Here is a 17506-nt window from a genome sequence, read left to right as displayed (position 1 = left end):
TTTCCCAAACACTTTGAAGCAGTTGAAAGCAAAACCTTCTATGGGTTTGCTACACACTCAAAAAGCCAGCAAATGGCCCGATGGGAACGGCTGCAGAAGCACATGCTCTATCCAGCTCTCACCCCTGCTCGCCCACAGAGTCTCCAGAGTCCTTCTTGCTCTCTGAAGGGTGAGATAGCAGCAGATGAGACCATACGAAGGAGCATTCCCCAGCCCTGACTTCTGAGCACTGAGGAGATTTCGGGGAGACCTGCCTGGGTGTGGGCTACCTGTCTTCTCAGAGCACTGATGCTACACAGTCCCATGGCAACCTGGTCCCAGCCTGTGACCGCTGCCTGCAGGGTGTGCCCTCTGGTACACTATGCATGTGCTTGTCACCCCTTCAGCCAGCCCGACAGTGCGCACACGCGCTACCCAAGAAGACCACTCTGAGAGCTGAGAACAGGCTTCATACAGATGGGGCCACAGGATGGGAGATCCCCCCTTTCACTGATTTATGAGTCTTGCTGATAAATCAAGTCTCATGCCTAGATATTTGCTAGTTGGTTTTTTGGGTTTTGTTGTTGTTTTTGGTTTTGTTTGTTTGTTTGTTTCTAGAAAGTTCTAAATGTTACCCCAGCCTCTCCACAGACTCCTCTTTTGGATTTAGATCACCAGTATGGTGGGATGGGCCCCCGAGGCTTCCACCAATCAACTCTCTAGGGTTTATCCAGGCAGGACTCCCTGGCCCTCAATGTCTGCCCCTTAAGCCCAGAAATGGAGCTCCCTGTTGGTTCCCATCTAGAGCAAGGTCCTGTTTGTCCCAGGCCTTCTCTTGTTACAGGGCTTAGCAAATGACACAGGAACTCCCCAGATCCCCCTAATGGGGGCAGTGGCTAATGCTGAAGCCCTTAAGGAATGCTGCTTACTGGCTTGCTCCTCACGGTTTGCTCGTCCTTCTTTCTTAAAGAACTCAGGACCAGCCCAGGGAAAGCACCGTTCACAATGGGCTGGACACTCCCACATCAATCACTAATTAAGGAAATGTTCTACAGGCTTGCCTACAGCCCAATCTTAATGGAGGCTTTTTTTTTTTTTTTTCAATTAAGGCTCCTATCTCTCAAATGATTCTAGTCTGTGTCGGGCCGACACAAAACTAGCCAATATAATGTTCTCAGAAGTCAGTTTAATCTGGATGTTGTCTAGCTGGAGATAGCATCAGATCCCACATGGAGGGCTCGGTGCCACCGGAATGCCCCATTGAGACACCAGTACCAAGTCCCAGACTCTGGAATTTCTGACCAGTCAGCTGTCAGTGCAGGTTCCCATGACCTCTCTTTGGGTTGGTTCATTTGGTAGAGCCAGTCACAGAAATCAAGGAAACACATCTACAGGTTGATTTTAAAGAACACAGATGGGCAGGTCCAATAAGGTGAGATATGATGAAAGAGACATGGCTCTGATAGGCCTTCTCTGGGCACACTACCTTCAAGAAAACCTTCTCTCCAAGACCTGTCCTGTGGGTTTTCATGGAGACTTCATTGAACAAGCACAGCTGAAATGTACACAACCAAGGAGAAAGGAAGCCGGTTTAAGAAAAAAAAATGTAGGGGCTGGAGAGTTGGCTCAGAAGCTAAGAGCACCGAATGCTCTTCCAATGATCCTGAGTTCAATTCCTAGCAACCACATGGTGGCTCACAACCATCTGTAAAGGGATCTGGTGCCCTCTTCTGGCATGCCGATGTATATACAGGCAGAGTGCTGTATACATAATAAATAAATGTAAACCAAGTGCTCACAGAATGAGTGGAGGGCCTGTGTTCTTCCTAGTCTCTCTTTGTTTCCCTTGAAAATGAGGAACACCTTATGGCTAGTTATGGGCGAAGATAGATCCAAGAATGTCTTTATGGCCAAACTTCAAGACAGAAAGATGCAGAAAAATTGGAGCTGCTGTTAACTGCCCTCCCGGGGTGTGAAGGATTCTGGTTACAGTGGCCTGACTTGGGACGGAAAGTAGGAACCAGGAGCGAACCCAAATCTGCATGACAAAAGTGTCCTCCTCTGCCCTTCCCCACACTCGAAGTCTTGGGTCTGCTCTCGGTCTTTGTTCAACCAGGAAAGAGGCTCAAGACTAGTGCGAGAGGCAGGACCAGGACGCTCCTGAGTACTGCTCCTGGGTACGCGGGCTTCCTCCTGCTCCTGGGTACGCGGGCTTCCTCCTGCTCCTGGGTACTCAGGCTTCCTCCTTCTTTGTCTGTTTTGCCTTAAGATTCTGATGTCTTTTATATCAGAACAGAGACAAATTTAGATGCCAAACTGAGAGCAAGAGCAACTATCAAGACCGACCCCAGAACTTCCAATGGACCCCTTGGTCTTAACCTTTACCCACAAAAGGGTCAGTGCCTCTCCTTCAGTGATGAGCCATTCTGTAAAATCCACATAGACAGTTCTGGCTTCACTTTCAGGCCCAGTTTCTGAGTTACACCGAGGACGACTTCTGTGTTGCCTGAATATATTTCCCTGTCTGCACCTAAAAGGTCATCGCCATGTGCAGTTAGGACCAATACCATCCCGGACTATGCATCAAATCAGCCAAAACATCTATCCCTCAAAATTCTGTAGGATCCCCAGCATCCCCTGGCCCTAGAGAAGCCCTAGCTGCCCTGTGGCTCGGGGCTGCTTTGCTGACCCATCGTTTGCCTCTATGGGTTAAGGAGGTTCTTGTTTTCCGCACAGGCCTGGGTTTGGGGCCGTGTTAACTCCCATCATCAATATAAATGGTACTGGCTCAACTTCAGATCTAAGGCTGCTTCTCAGAGGCAGCCATTGAACACAATCCCAGTGTTTTATAATGACGGTTGATGGCAGCGGTGAACTTGAACATGGCTCCCATTAATGAACGTGGGCAGACTTGGTTCTATATCAGGGGGTTCAGAAAAAATTCCTTCCAGAATAGGGAGATACCCTGGATTCCTCCCTCCCACCAAGAAGAATCCCAGGGCCTTGTAAGATCCCCACACCTATTATCGAGATAAAAGGAACAAAGACAGAGGGATACTGAAAGAAGCTCTGATCCTCACTGGGAGGAAAAACCAATAGGGACAAGAGGGAGCAGCATCTGCAGATCTCTGGCTGATAACATAGGGGACTTTATCTTTTAGGGTTATCTGTCAGAAGGGTTGGTGACAAAGTGGTACCGCTCTCCACGACTGCTCCTGTCCCCGAACAACTACACAAAAGCCATCGATATGTGGGCAGCTGGCTGCATCCTAGCAGAGATGCTCACAGGGAAAATGCTCTTCGCTGGTAAGTTGCTAGCCAAGGCCACGTGCTTCCTTCCCAGTGTTGTTCAAATTGCATACAAAACACCCACCAAGCCCAAAACATTGCTAATCTTTTGCCTAAATGACTTTGTGTGTGTGTGTGTGCATTTTATGATACTTCTTGTAGACATAGTATTTCGTAGTATTGTATTTCATACAAAAATACTATAAAAGCCAAATTAGCCTTATGTGCACAGGACTTTTGCAGTCTACTAGCCATTTTGCTAGGGTCTGAAGCTACCACGTTAATGTGGTACTATCAAAACTTGGGACTCAGGGAAAGTCCTCGTGGGACTAATCAATCCTCCTGAGTCCCCTCACTCCTTACACCACATGAGGATATATCAGGAATGCTCCCTTTATGAGACGCAAGCCTTTCACTAGCCACTGAACCTACAAGTGCCTTGATCTGGGAGTTCTCGGCCTCCAGAGCTTCAAGAAATAAACGTTTGTTGTTTATAAGCCATTTGGTCTAGGGTATTTTGTTATAGTAGCTCAAGTGAACTAAATCCCACTATATTCCAACACCTTCAGATTAAGTGCTAAAAACTCCCGCACAGTATGTTCAGGCTCTTCCTCCTCCTTCTCTGATGGTGGGGCAGTGGGACTGGGAACCCATTGCTTCCCTAATCTATCAACTCCCACTGAAGCCCCTGTCCTCCATTATGGCTCTGACACCCATCCCTGTTGGCTCTCCCAGGGCACTTCATCTCCATGTTGTTCTTGCTCCTTGATGGCAGGAGTGTGTGTTGTCTCCACTTAGGCTTTTCCTCGCTGGACCCCACCCACCCCACCCACCCCACCCCACCCCTATCTGTCATCTCCCTTTGACATTTTGCATTGCTGTGACAAAATTCCCAATATAAACAACCTAAAGGCTTAACCCTGACTCAGTTTCAGAGGTATCAGCTACCGTTTAGCTGACTTTAATCATTCAGATCTGTGGCAAAGCAGAAATCTAATAGTGGGAAGGTGATGCTGAGAAGGGGGGAGAGAGAGAGAGAGAGAGAGAGAGAGAGAGAGAGAGAGAGAGAGAGAGAGAGAGAGAGAGAGAGAGAGATGGACGGACAGAGAGAATACCCACCCTTCAAGCACATGGCCACATGAGCTACTTCCTCCGAGCAGCACTCACCTGCTTCAGCTGTACACTCTTCCATGCATTAGACTACCCATGACCCAATGGCCTCTGAATATGGCCACGGGAGCTCTGCGCACCCAGACCACAGGCCTGACTGTCCTTAAATTCAGAAGAACCCATTTTCCTCTCATCCTGTCCTGCTGCTGATTAGCAGCAGCTGTCCCCGGCACCCTCTGACTCAGGTTCCTGGGTTGATGGCCTCCACCTCCCTCGCTAGCCCGGTCTCCACACCTGCTTCTCACTCTCCTCTGTCTGGGATCCCTTTCCTAGTCCCCACCTGCTTGCATGGAATGATGCTTTTGCTGACTCTGGCTTCTAAGCTAGCCCTGGTCCCCCTGGCTACAGTATTAAGAACCAAGGCAATGCACAGGGAGACAGCGAGAGACAGAGCTTCGTTACAAGGAAGGTAGGAAAGCCAGTAGCTAGTGAGGTTGTCTCTGACCCCAAGGACATGTCAGCAGGGGAGGAAGAGAGGTAACACAGCACCTGCTCCCAGTTTTCAATGGTTCCTTAGTAAACTCAGAATGCTAATATTCCTCCCCCAAGTGACATCTGTCACCAGTAGGCATCAGTCCTTCATATGGCCTACATGACCCTAGTCTTGTGCTTCTTGCTGTAATCCTGCCCGCCTATGTGACCTATGTGCTGAGAGGTGCCTGGAGCTGATCTTCACAGAGATAACTCCTCATCGAACATCCGCCCAGATTTATGTCATTGGCTTTTCTGGGAAAGTCATGTTCTCCGGCTCTAGAAAGCAGTGGAAGGTGAGGTTTATCACACATTTGCTATGTGCTGGCCCCTCTGGTGTGCCAGCGGAGTGGGTTCCCTTTACAAGTCATTCCAAGCGTCAGAGGTCATCCTCCTCCTAAAAGGTGTTGGAAGAGAGGAGTCCATGGATGGTCAGGTCTGCTTCCAGGGCTGTCAGACTCCCCACATTTCCACCCTTTGTCCACTGGGTAAATCATGAAACACCACTGGCTGTCTCTGGTATGACACAGTTGCTCTCTAGCAGAAGCTCACAAAGAAGGCCTAGTTCCCTGCCAGCTCAGCCCTCACTAAGGAGGTGACTCCAAGCTCGGGGCTGTGTTCTTTTGTCACAGAGGAGAAGAGTCGGAGGTCTAGAGACTGTCCGAACTTGATCGCCAATGACTTTCTTGTCCCCTGAAGAATGATTTAAAGTACTCATCCAGAGAAGACAACCCACAAGAGGCTCCTAGAGTCCCTTAGGTTTGAGCTCAGGACAGGGAAAGCCCACGGGCATCTCTTTAAGAGAACTCTCAAAGCTGTAGACCTTTGAATACGTGTAGTGCAAGATGAGGCTTGGGGGAATGAATAGCCACTAGGGCGTGATACTTCCTAAGCCACCAGCTGCTGGGAGACTGGGATTCTGCAGAAGCCAGTGGACTAAGAAGGCTCACTGTACACGTGGATGGCCTGGAAGGGCTTTCCAGGAAGAAGAAATATAACCGAGGGCTCAGCCTGGCAGAGAGGATTAGAAAGAGCCCCGATGAAGGCTGAGAAGGTATGAGGGCAGAACAGCCTGGAGAGGTAGCATCTTCAGCATGATGCCTGGCACAGAGAAGGCACCTGGCCTACTTAGTGCTCTATTGCTGTGACCAAAGCAACATATAAAAGAAAACACAAATCGGGGACTTGCTTACAGTTTCCGAGGGTGAATCTATAGTCACCATGGCAGGAAGCAGACAGGTAGAACACTGGAGCAATGGCTGAGAACTTTACATCCTCATCCTCAGGCAGACGGCAGAGAGGCGCTGGGACTGGTGTTGGCTTTTGAAACCTCAAAGCCCACCCCCGTGTGACACATGTCTAACAAGGCCATGCCCCCTAATCCTTCCCAAACTGTTCTACCTCCTGGTGACTAAGCATTCAACCTTGAGAGCCTATGGGAGCTTGTTTTAGTCAAACCTACCATAGCACCCAACACATAACTATTGAATGAGTGAGTGAATGGATGAATGAAGGCTTAGCTCTATCCTACCCTACTGCTTCTGCTTCAGAGCTGGCAGAACCCATCTTCCTCCTTGTGCCCACACAGGAAATGAGCTCAAAAGGCCTTCCAAATTCAACCATCATTTCCTGTTTTCTTGCTCCTGAGAATTTTCCGGCTGGGCTCCTCCTCTGTGGAAATTCACAGAGAAGGCTCACTTTGGCCTTGTAACTTCCTTCCCCATTGTAGTAGAGAATGTACAACGTCATAGCCTGGTTGCTCCCATGGCCTCAGCATCAGCTGACTCAGTCCACTTGAGAAACCTACTGCAGAGATGCCAGATGCTACCGGAATAGATAAACCCCAGACAGAACTAGATACCAGCCCTGGAGGAGTGACTGTCCTCATGACTGTGACAAGATACTTGACAGAAATACCGTATGGAAGCCAAGGTTATGTTGGCTTATAGTGTCACGACAGGGAGGGCTTGGTGAAGGAAGTGGCCTGCTCGGTGGCAGTGAGAAATGTATTGCGCAGCTGGTTCACATCTCAGTGGTGCACAGGAAGCAGAGAACTCAAGCCAAAACCAGGGCTACTGACCACAAGGGTCTTCCCCATTTGGCCTGTGTCAGCCAGGTAAGCCCTATGCCACAAAAAGTCCACGGTCTCCCAAAGCAGCACTAACCCACTGGGGTCCAAGTGTTCAAACACATGAGTCCCTGAGGGGTATTTTATGTTCAACTAAACTATACATTTAGCAAAGCCAACCCCAGAAACAGCAGCCCTCTGCAGCATCCACACAGCCAATTAGTGGTGGGGTGACTATTAGCCCCAAGTCCCTCAGCCCTGAGCCTAGTGCTGCCCACTGTCCTCTGGTGTCCTCTCTAGTCAGCTGAGGCGGCTCCAGAGCATCCCCATATACAGCGGTCCAGGGATAACAACTTACCACGTGCCATTTGCCTCCCCAGGGGCTCACGAGCTGGAGCAGATGCAGCTCATCCTAGAGACGATTCCTGTGGTCCGGGAGGAAGACAAGGAGGAGCTGCTCAGGGTGATGCCGTCCTTCGTCAGCAGCACCTGGGAGGTGAAGAGACCACTACGCAAGCTGCTCCCGGATGTCAACAGTGAAGGTATCCGAGCTTGCACTGGCGCCTCCTCCCACGAGGCTGGATTCTGGCTTTAATGTCAGGCAGGGGCAGGGGCAGGGGCAGGGGCAAGGACAGGCGGTCCTCCATCCAAAGATCAGAATGATGTCTGGGATTTATACATCGAGCATCCCTGACAATCAATGGGTGTCTCTCCTGGCTACAAGCTCAAAAAGGTTTCATGATTTAGAACACTTGGGTGTTTAGATTTGGGGACTAGGAGTTCACAACCAGTAAGGAGTATATAAATTATAAAGATTGGAAGATAACCTGAAATTTAAAAGATTCAGGTGGCAAACAATTTGGATAAGGGATAGTCAACCCGTGCTTTCAGCAGGTTTTGGCCACGCGGCAGCCCCTGAGACAGTCACTAGAGGGATGGATGCATAGCATGTTCTTTCTGCCTGCCTCCCTTACTGACTCCTCTCCCCTGGAGACTTGATGTAGTACAGAGAATGCCGTTCTCAGCTTCAGGGCTAGACCTATGGTCAGTTCTCAGTTCCCACTGACTAGCTGTGTCCATCTAAGCAGACCAGTTTCGATAACTGTAAAATAGGCGTGGTAGAACCTTAGAGCAGGTATTGGTCAGCCTTCCCTGTCTGTGACAAAGTACATGAGAGACATAAAGGAGAAAAGGTTCATTTTTCACTCACAGTTTCTGAATTTCAGTCACCAGGCCCCCTTGTTGATGGGTCTGTGGGAATCGGGACATCATGGCAGAGGGGACATGAGAGAGCGAAGCTGCTCACTTCATGAGCCATGAATAAGAGGAGGGAGGGACAAATCTAAGAGCATGAACAAGTGGCAACCAACAGGACACACCCCTGAAGGACACACCCTAGGGACCTACTTCCTCTCATCCAACCTCACTGCCTTCTCTGACAGTTTATTCAGTTATGAATCCGCTGGTGGATGGACTCACTGGTGACGTCAGAGCCCTCCTGATACACCACTTTTTAGCAGGCCTCTCAGGATATCAACACTCTGGGAACCAGGCCTTCAGTTCCCATCTTTGGGGGACATTTCCAATCCAAACCACAATAGGTTGGTGGTGACAGATGAGTAGCGTGGGCTCAAGCCTGTGGTGTAAAAGAATTGTTCTGTAGGCTGTGTGTGCTATGTCATCAGTGGGTCTCTCATATAGGTGGCATACAACCTCAGCCAATTTTAAGAGAGACCCGAGATCCCGGTGGCTTGAGTAAGATTGATTTCTTATTGAGGAAAGACAAAGGTGCACCATTCTGTTACATAACATGATGGCCAGTATGGTGGACTTGCTCTACAGGGTCACTCAGGCACTGGGACACCCCTTCTAATGCTGCTGGCTTAGCCTGCGGCCCTCCTTCCCCAGAGGAAGGTGGGGAAGTGGAGCCAGTGCCTTGGCTCCAAGAGTTCTGGATCTGGATTTGTTGCCCACATCGTTCCTCTCCGCAAGCAGCCATACCCAGCAGCCCCTCACTGATGTAGCCCAGAGAGGAGTGGACGCTGCCTCCAGACAAAGTCAGCAAGTGACCAAATGCAAAGCTCCAGACAAAGTCAGCAAGTGACCAAATGCAAAGCTCCTCACCATGGCCCGTCAACAGTTGTTAATCCTCTGGAGCTGGGAAAGTGAATTAGGGACAAGAATTTAAAGGGACATAGGTGTGGTCAAGCAGAAAACGTAAGAAGGGCCTGGAGGGCTTCCACAGCCCAGCTTCTAAATCTGCACTTGACCCCAGAGCTGATCGAGTGTGCCTTTAAGACTTGCTAGCTTCACCTCCCACTGTGCAGCGTCAGCTAGTGTCCCCTCAGTGTGCCTCTTGTCTTAAAAGAGAACCTCAGCGACCACTGGTCTTATGGTAGCAAAGCATTAGGAAAAAGAGCCCATGGCGGCCTTCAGCTTCATTCGCTCTAACTGTATGTTCGAGGTCTCCAAGCCAAGAGAAGCCGAACTGTCTGCCTGGTGGTACCCTCGAAGGGTAAGAGACTCCAACTAGGTGACAACATCTCTCAGCAGCTTGAGTGGCCATCACATGACAGGTGAAAGACCCAGGGAGGCAGGACCTGATTCCACAGTGGGTGAGTCTAGTTTGGTAGAGTCACAAGTAAACACACAAAGGGGAAAGTCTAGTTTAAAAAAAAAAAAAAAAGACAAAACTGATGCGAGAACACATAGAAGGGGTGTGGTAGACAAAGCAGGGGAAGGAACTGAGTTGTACCCACCTGCCAGAGGGCATCTTTCCAGTGTGCCTGAGGCTCTAAGAGCCCCGGGTAGGATACAGTGGGCCAGAGGAAAGTGACGTAATTATACTGAAGCCTCATTGTACAAGAAATGTCTTCAGCTATTTAAGGGTAAATGGCTCTCCCAGGACCAGGCCCTCAGATCTGTTCTCTGAAGAAAGTGTACAAGGCCACCCTGGGCAAGCACATTCAACAGAAGCCAAGCAGAGTACAAAGTCTCCTGTAGGAGTGTGGGTCTGTGGTTGAGCTAGATAATACATATATTAGTCCAGAATGGGCCCCAGTCACAAGTCACCCTCAATTCAGGAACGTATCAAAGAAACAAACCTATGTAGTGCTATGAGAAGGAGCTTGGGGGGGGGGGCGGGTACAAAACCATTATCTTAAAATGAAGGCCAATCATAGGACAGAGGGGTCACGCTGGTTCTGGGGGCCAGTGACAGCAGAGCTAAGTTCAGGAGTGATATTTAAGAGAGCAGATCTAGGATTGATAGAGGAGAGACATTTCTATCTCAGGCACTGGTTGGAGACTGGCCTGTCGGAGAGAGGGACAAGGACAATTTCACCCCTGTCGGGGGAGCAGCCTGGGTTGTCACTTTCCCCTCCCAACTTCACTGGTCTTTCTTGATAAAGATAGCAGCGGAGCATTTAAAGGTCTGGTGCTCAATTGCTTTTCCTAAAGACCATGGGTAGCAGCAGCAGGTAAGACAGACGAGAGGACCCCAAAAGGAAAAACTTGCCATCCCGGAGCTGTACCCTGCCTGGTCTGTGCAGCCCTGAGCAGTTTGCAGCAGGACTTTTTCCAGGTCTGCAGCCAGAGACTCTCTGAGCATCAGGGAGGGCTCAGAGTCTCTGTTGCTTAGCTGATCTTGCAACCTAGGGTTCTACAAGACCGTTGAGTCCTCTTGGGAAGCCGGTAACCTTCTGAAGTCATTGACTTTTCTTACATGGTTGGTGATGTTTCTTGCAAAGAGATGCAGGGCCGTTACGAGGGGCCAGGTTCGGTTCAGTTTGAAGAACTGTAAGATCAGGTAACCCGGGCTGGTGAGATGGCTCAGCAGGCAAGAGCATTGGCTGCTCTTCCAAAGGTCGTGAGTTCAAATCCCAGCAACCACATGGTGGCTTACAGCCACCCGTAATGAAATCTGACGCCCTCTTCTGGTGGTCTAAAGACAGCTACCGTGTACTCATTTATAATAATAAATACATCTTTAAAAAAAAAAAAGATCAGGTAACCCAGGCTTAGAGCTCATATGTGGGCCAGAACCATGAGTAAGCATGGCTCAAGTGGAACCAGTAAAATTTACAGGGTGAGAAGCTCTACAAATCCCTAAGCCAGGCTTTGAGATAAACCAAGGCACAGCCCCACTCAAAGGGATGCATAGTAGCTACTGGGTACAGGATACTGTACAACCAGCATTCGCCAGATAACTGCCAGCTGCTGAGGGCTTAATAGACTGTCATACAAGCTGACAAATGACCACTATTGTGACAAGGCTCTTAGCCCTTCCTTTCCTAAGTGCCTGCCACCCAGAGTCCCTGCATCTAGTCACTGGTGGGTGGCTGCCAAACCCAGGAGGGCCCTGCTAACGGAGTGCTCAGTGTTTCTGAGTATTAAGTCACCTGTCTTGGTAAGAATTCCAAGGGTGACACATTGTAGAAAGAGCCCTGTCCTCAGACCGGGGACATCCTCTGTCCCTCCTTCTCCCTCCATACATCTCCACACTCATCTTTCCCAGCAGGGCTTTCTTCCATGGGCCCTCACCCACCTCCTCCAGAACTCCTCAACCTAGTCTAGGGGAATATGTTTGAGTACCCTGAACCCCACTCCTGTCGCCAGGAGGATCCCAGTGGAAATGAACATCTGTGACTCAAGGATCACCCCTACCTGTCCCCAAGCCCCATGTTTAGAGCAGACTGGAGTAAGGCAGGCTGTGGCCTCAAGCTCCTCTGACCAGCAGGGAGACCCTCAGCAAGTCTCCTAACCCCATCTGCAGCCCTGGTGAGTCCAATTGCAAAATCGAGAAACCGCTTCTTGCAAACACAGAGTCACAAGCACCAGGGACTGTCACCACTGCCGAGAACCCTTCCCAGCATGGCAGGAACAGCACGTGACCTTTGTGGCCTTTGCTCCTCCCTGCAGCCATTGACTTTCTGGAGAAGATCCTGACCTTTAACCCCATGGACCGCTTAACAGCCGAGATGGGGCTGCAGCATCCTTACATGAGCCCGTATTCGTGCCCTGAGGATGAGCCCACCTCACAACACCCTTTCCGCATTGAAGACGAGATCGATGACATTGTGCTGATGGCTGCCAGTCAGAGCCAGCTCTCCAACTGGGACAGGTGCGTGTCCAGGGCTGGTGTCATGTCCGGAGACATGTTCCCTTGTTCTCTCATTTCCCTTTGGCCCATTGATTCTCCATGACCTCTGTTTCTCATTTTGTGTATCGCATGGGGCATGTGTCCTAGATTAGTCCCCTGCCTTTCTCCTGTCCCCAAACATTCCACTAACTAGCCATCCAGTTAGCCATCTAGGCAGACTTCCATTCTACAGAACAATGCCCCCAGCTTTCCTTGATACCCTAAGACTGAACTCTGGGGCACACCGGGGCAAGTGCTAGTGAGTACCTGCTATAGTATTTCATGAACAGGCTGGGATCTTTTTCCCTAGAGTATACTAGGCAACCACTCTGCCACTGAACAACATTTTTTTCAGTCATGGTTTTACCCTTGGAAGGCCAACTATGACAACACAAAGGAAGAAAACAGCACACAATTCCTCCCTTCGAGAAACATTTCTCACTTTGCACATCATTCACACCTCCCAGGAGGGAGTTGTCCTTGAAAGAGGCTGTGTCATTGTCATTGTCCAGGAGAAAGATACAGCCTAGAGAGGTTAAGACACTGGCATCATGTTACACAGCAAACCTCTGAAGGGCTATCCCCAGACCGTATCTGTGTCCCACGCGAAGAGCTTCACTGTTAAGCTTCACATGGCTTCAGGACCCTTGACAAGTGTCAGGATTGGAGAAACGTAGATTTTTTTTTTTTTTTAAACCATTGCTGCAGGAATAGTCCTGATCTCATAGATCCTTTCCCGTCCTGGCTTTCTCAGATCAGGCACTGGGGCACCGCCATCTGCTAATGTCTGGAGGCAGCACCAGTACCGCTCCGTTTAGAAAGAGCGGTGGAGGGGGTGCTCAGTTGCATCAGCTCCGAGGGGGCCAACTGGGAACCCCACTGCCATGCAACTGTGACAGCTTGTTACATAAGGGACAGATAGGCAATTTCTCTTTTTTTACTCATTTGACAGATGATAGGTTTCAAAATTGAGGGGGTGCAGAGAGGGGGCAGGGCACTGTTATTTGGGGCAGGTTTGCTGGCTTCTTCTTGTCAGCGAATGGAGATTAATAGGCTCTTCTGGCAACCTCATGCTGAGGCTGCCCGAGACTAGTCCTTAGACGCGTGCCTGCCCCCTCCTCCAAGCCACAGAATTCAGGGCTCACAGTGTTGGAGTGGCACCAGAGAAAACTACGGCAGGGTACCTGAGGTCACTGGGTACCTGAGGTCCCTGCTAGTTAAGTTCAGGGTAGTACCTGAAGCTCCGGGGCTCCCCCATCACACCTGCACAAAGGACAGAGGTGATAAGGTTGGACACCTCCATCGACAGTCACCACTGTGGCATGCTAATTTTCTCATCTTTAAGACTGTGGTGGTCAGCCAGGCAGCGGTGGTGCACGCCTTTAATCCCAGCACTTGGGAGGCAGAGGCAGGTGGATATCTGAGTTTGAGGCCAGCCTGGTCTACAGAGTGAGTTCCAGGACAGCCAGGGCTACACAGAGAAACCCTGTCTCAAAAAACAAACAAACAAACAAGCAAACAAACAAATAAAAAAGACTGGTGGTCAAAATAAGTCCTCTCAGAATTGCTGCAAAGGTAGTAGATAATATATGCCCAGTACTTGGGGGGTGTAACAGACAAATGCTGGTGCTTCCCAGCTCCTCTTCCCAGAACCCCCTGCAATTTCAAGGGCATCTGGGGAAAGGACAGTGCTGAACTCTGAGAGCTGTGCCTACATTAATGGTGTTCCTGGGCAGTGGGCAGCTCAAGCCTTTCCCTACCTCTCCAGCCAGAGCCAGCGAACCCCGCAGCCTGTGGGCTGCAGCTGCCTGGCCTTGGCTAGTCTAATTTGTCCTGTGTGAGCATCAGCCCTCTGGTTCAGGGAGCAGCTGGCCAGGAGCTGCCACCTTGTCTGTGCTCTCAACCGCAGTACCTGGCATAAGAAAGGGACTCAGCCAGGGCTGACAGCCAGCCACCTGCCTGCCCATCTGCCCTCCGTTTGCTCGTAGCTATCTGATTTCAGTCTCCTTGGCTACAGGGCAGTCAGTAGAGGGCAGAATTCCAAGGATCGCTGGCTTCCCTTGATGGCGTCTGTGATCTTTCTGCAGGCCCCATCTGCTCTACTTGGAGGCAAGGTGCTCCGAGGCACCTATCCAGATCCAGCACGGCAGAGGTTATCAGACTTGGCTGCGTCTTAGAATCCCTGGGAGAAGTCTCATAAACATGCCCAGACAGGTTCATCTAGACCTACTAAACCACAACATTGATAGTGGGCAGCAAGGATATAGGGATACCTGGTACTTATTTTTCATCCTCCTGTTGTGATTCAAATCTGAGGCAGGATTGGGAAGCACCTGGCCTTGCTGCTCTAAGTGCACGGGTCCAAGGATCAGCAGCAGCAACAGGGAGCCTTTTAGAAATGCAGAATCCCAGGCCCCATGCAGAGCGTCAGGGTCCGGATCCTCAGTTTAACAAGACCCCATGTTATTATATGAGTTACATAGGTGAGCCAATTAGAAAGTACCATAAGGAAGACCGTATTGTTGTTTTGTTCACAAGTCCATCACCTAATGCCTGCACACGGTGAGAGTCCAAAAACGTTGTCGATTGACTATTAAAGACTATGAAGACTAAACTCGCAGATCAGTCCTAGCTGGGCCCCTGAAGCTCGCTTTCACCAGCGCCAGCACACTCCAACCTGGAGGGATGAAAAGTACCTGCCCTCTAGCGACAAGGAGGAACAATGAGCCGGCTTGTGAGCAGAGGCCAGAGATTAGGCTATTTGGCTCCCCATTCTCCCTGAGTGTGGCTTAATTAACATCATGCCTTCTTTTGCACGTTTGTAGGTATCCTGTGAGCCTGTCGTCAGATCTGGAATGGCGGCCTGACCGGTGCCAGGACACGAGCGAGGTGCAGCGCGACCCACGCGCAGGCTCTACGCCCCTGGCGGAGGATGTTCAGGTGGACCCACGCAAAGACTCACAGAGCAGCTCGGAGCGCTTCCTGGAGCAGTCACACTCGTCCATGGAGCGTGCCTTCGAGGCCGACTATGGACGGTCCTGCGACTACAAGGTGGGGTCCCCATCCTACCTGGACAAGCTGCTGTGGCGTGACAACAAGCCCCACCACTACTCGGAACCCAAGCTCATCCTGGACCTGTCGCACTGGAAGCAGGCGGCCAGCGCACCCCCCAGGGCTGCCGTTGCAGCAGACTCGGTGTCACGCGAGGATGAGCCAGCAAGCCTCTTTCTGGAGATTGCGCAGTGGGTCAAGAGCACACAAAGTGGTCCTGAGCGTGCCAGTCCTCCCCCTGATGCCCCAGAGCCCCGTCTCTCTGCCTCACCCCCGGGACACCCCACACCCATTGATGGGGGTGCCAGTCCCCAGTTCGACTTAGACGTGTTCATCTCGCGTGCCCTAAAGCTCTGCACCAAACCTGAGGACCTACCGGAAAACAAACTGGGCGACCTGAATGGTGCGTGCATCTCCGAGCACCCTGGTGACCTCGTACAGACAGAGGCCTTCTCCAAAGAAAGGTGGTGAGCCCAGAAGGGGTGCGGGAGAACTCCCGGAACAAGACCCCACCCCGAAAGCTGGACCACTTCCTTAATCCCTAGCACTCCTTCATCCCCTCTCTGCTGTATTGGGGTTAGCAGAACACACGCGGATCTGGGGAGCAAGAAGAATGTCCGTTTCTTAAACTGCCTTAATAACTAGCCTTTAACCCCTGGGAGCGGGTTTGAACAGAACCTGGCTGGGAGCTGACAGTTTCCCATCGAAGGGAAGGCCTGTTGAGAGTGTGCAGGGGAAGAAAGGGCATCTTGGGTAGCAATCTACAGCCCTACTAGGGTCTCGGGGTCAGAAACAGCCTGCAGACAGTTTCCAAGCCATGTGACCCCACCTAGTCTCAAATGGACATTTGGGCCCAGAGAAGCCGCTAGGACCACAAGCCTAGTGGTGTCAGGGTATAAAGCCTGTGTCCCAAGTTCCTGCCCCTGGACCAGTGTCTGACCACAGCATCATGTCTTCCCCTGCGGTGGTCACTTTGGCTTTTTGGTCTGAAAACTTGGTCCCAAGTGCTTCTCGCTTTCCCTCACGGTCTGTCCCATCCGTCCCTTTGATTTAGGACAATGGTTCCTGTTTTCTGAAACTGGAAACAGAACCAGTTTCTCTCTCCTAGTCACCTAGCCATATTTCTATGACTCTCCAAGTGCTTAAATGTGCTTAAATTTCTCACCTGCCACCTCCCTGTATTTAACCAACCCAGCTCAGTCTGAAGTTCCCATGCGAGCAGTCTGGGGGCTGGGGGCAAATTGAGTCATCTCCCAGGCCTGTGCCTACACCTCTCCTCCTGCATGCCCTGTGCACTTTCCTGACTCATTCCCCAGTGGATATCATACATGGGTGAGTTTGAAGACAACAATCGCAAGAATCCCTCTTGTCCAGTCCCCAGCATCCCACCCACCCCATCCACACACACGCACAGCTCCTCTCTAAGCCTCTTTCAGGACCAAAATGTTCTTGGCACCAATTGCTCATTTGTAAGAAAAGCAATAAGGTGCTTTCCATAAAAACAAATGAGTTAAGAGAGGGAAGATTCCACAGAAGGCCCATCATCCTTCATTCATGTCGCCCACGATCAGAAGCATCCATTTGATCCTAGCCAAGAGTAGACCCTAAAGGACTGGCCTGAGAGCTAGCAGCCGTAGGGCAACAAACCCAGAAAGATAAACTAGGAGTTTAAAAGGGGGTCCCAACCTCAAGTGTCCTAAAGAGTCAGCTGTGGAGATGGAGAAGTCAAGACAAAGAAAGGGGTTCAAAGTGTCACACCCTGGTAGCTTAGGTTAAGACAAACTTGGAGTCAGTCCAAAGCCCTCTGTGGAAAAAGCACGGGGCAGGGGGTTGGGGGAATAGCCAACAGTCCCCAGTCCGACCCTGAACACTGCCTCCCTCTCCCCCTCTCCCGCCCTGCCCCCTGCCGACATCCCAAAGATACCCACAAGAGGTCTAGCTGGTCTGTTGAGAGATCTCCTTGTCCTGTGTTCATTCTCACATCGCAGCACCTTCAATCTAGCTAACTATGATTTGTATATTGGAACCTACAATGCATCAGGAACATATATTTTAAAACAATCATGCTGACCGAATTTTAAGTGGAAAAATATGTAAATATAAAGTGTTTAGGTTTTATTCTTTTTTCTTTTTTTCTTTAAGAAAATGCAATGCACACCCCCTCCTTATGTGCCATTTGTCCCCTAAGGGAGGCTTTACTTTTTGAGTAAAGGGACATGCTGCTGACTGACCACGAGTTCATAGAGAATTGTTATAATTATTCATGTTCTTAAAAGAATCTGTTAAATATTATTAAACTTGATCAAGATGAGCCAAATAAAGTTTTATTGGAACATAGA

At 50.3% G+C, this 17506-nt stretch overlaps 1 protein-coding gene and 1 long non-coding RNA gene across 7 annotated transcripts in view; one reads left to right on the top strand and one right to left on the bottom strand.

Moving 5' to 3' along the window:
• LOC116087342 overlaps positions 1-12448 on the bottom strand; it is a 17076-nt gene extending 4628 nt beyond the window's left edge. Inside the window, exons 1-3 of one of the 3 annotated variants that reach the window (XR_004117377.1) lie at positions 12384-12446; positions 10701-10772; positions 7335-7465 (exon numbers count right to left, since the gene is read on the bottom strand). This is a non-coding gene — a long non-coding RNA (uncharacterized LOC116087342). Of the gene's footprint in view, positions 1-7334; positions 7466-10700; positions 10874-12383 lie in introns of those variants that run through there. The other 2 variants (XR_004117375.1, XR_004117376.1) reach the window with 2 other exon arrangements.
• Positions 1-17506, top strand: part of Mapk4 (mitogen-activated protein kinase 4) — a 152401-nt gene extending 134895 nt beyond the window's left edge. For all 4 annotated transcript variants that reach the window (XM_031366015.1, XM_031366018.1, XM_031366017.1 and 1 more), the window contains exons 3-6: positions 3141-3285; positions 7357-7518; positions 11897-12098; positions 14942-17506. In XM_031366015.1, coding sequence (XP_031221875.1) covers positions 3141-3285; positions 7357-7518; positions 11897-12098; positions 14942-15638 — 1206 coding nt within the window. In that variant the 3' untranslated portion in view covers positions 15639-17506. The remainder of the gene's footprint in view (positions 1-3140; positions 3286-7356; positions 7519-11896; positions 12099-14941) is intronic.

Source organism: Mastomys coucha, unplaced genomic scaffold (assembly GCF_008632895.1).
Source record: "Mastomys coucha isolate ucsf_1 unplaced genomic scaffold, UCSF_Mcou_1 pScaffold13, whole genome shotgun sequence".
Classification (NCBI taxonomy): Eukaryota; Metazoa; Chordata; class Mammalia; order Rodentia; family Muridae; genus Mastomys; species Mastomys coucha.
Note: the sequence above shows the minus strand (reverse complement) of the source record. Positions and strands in the feature narration are given on the sequence as shown.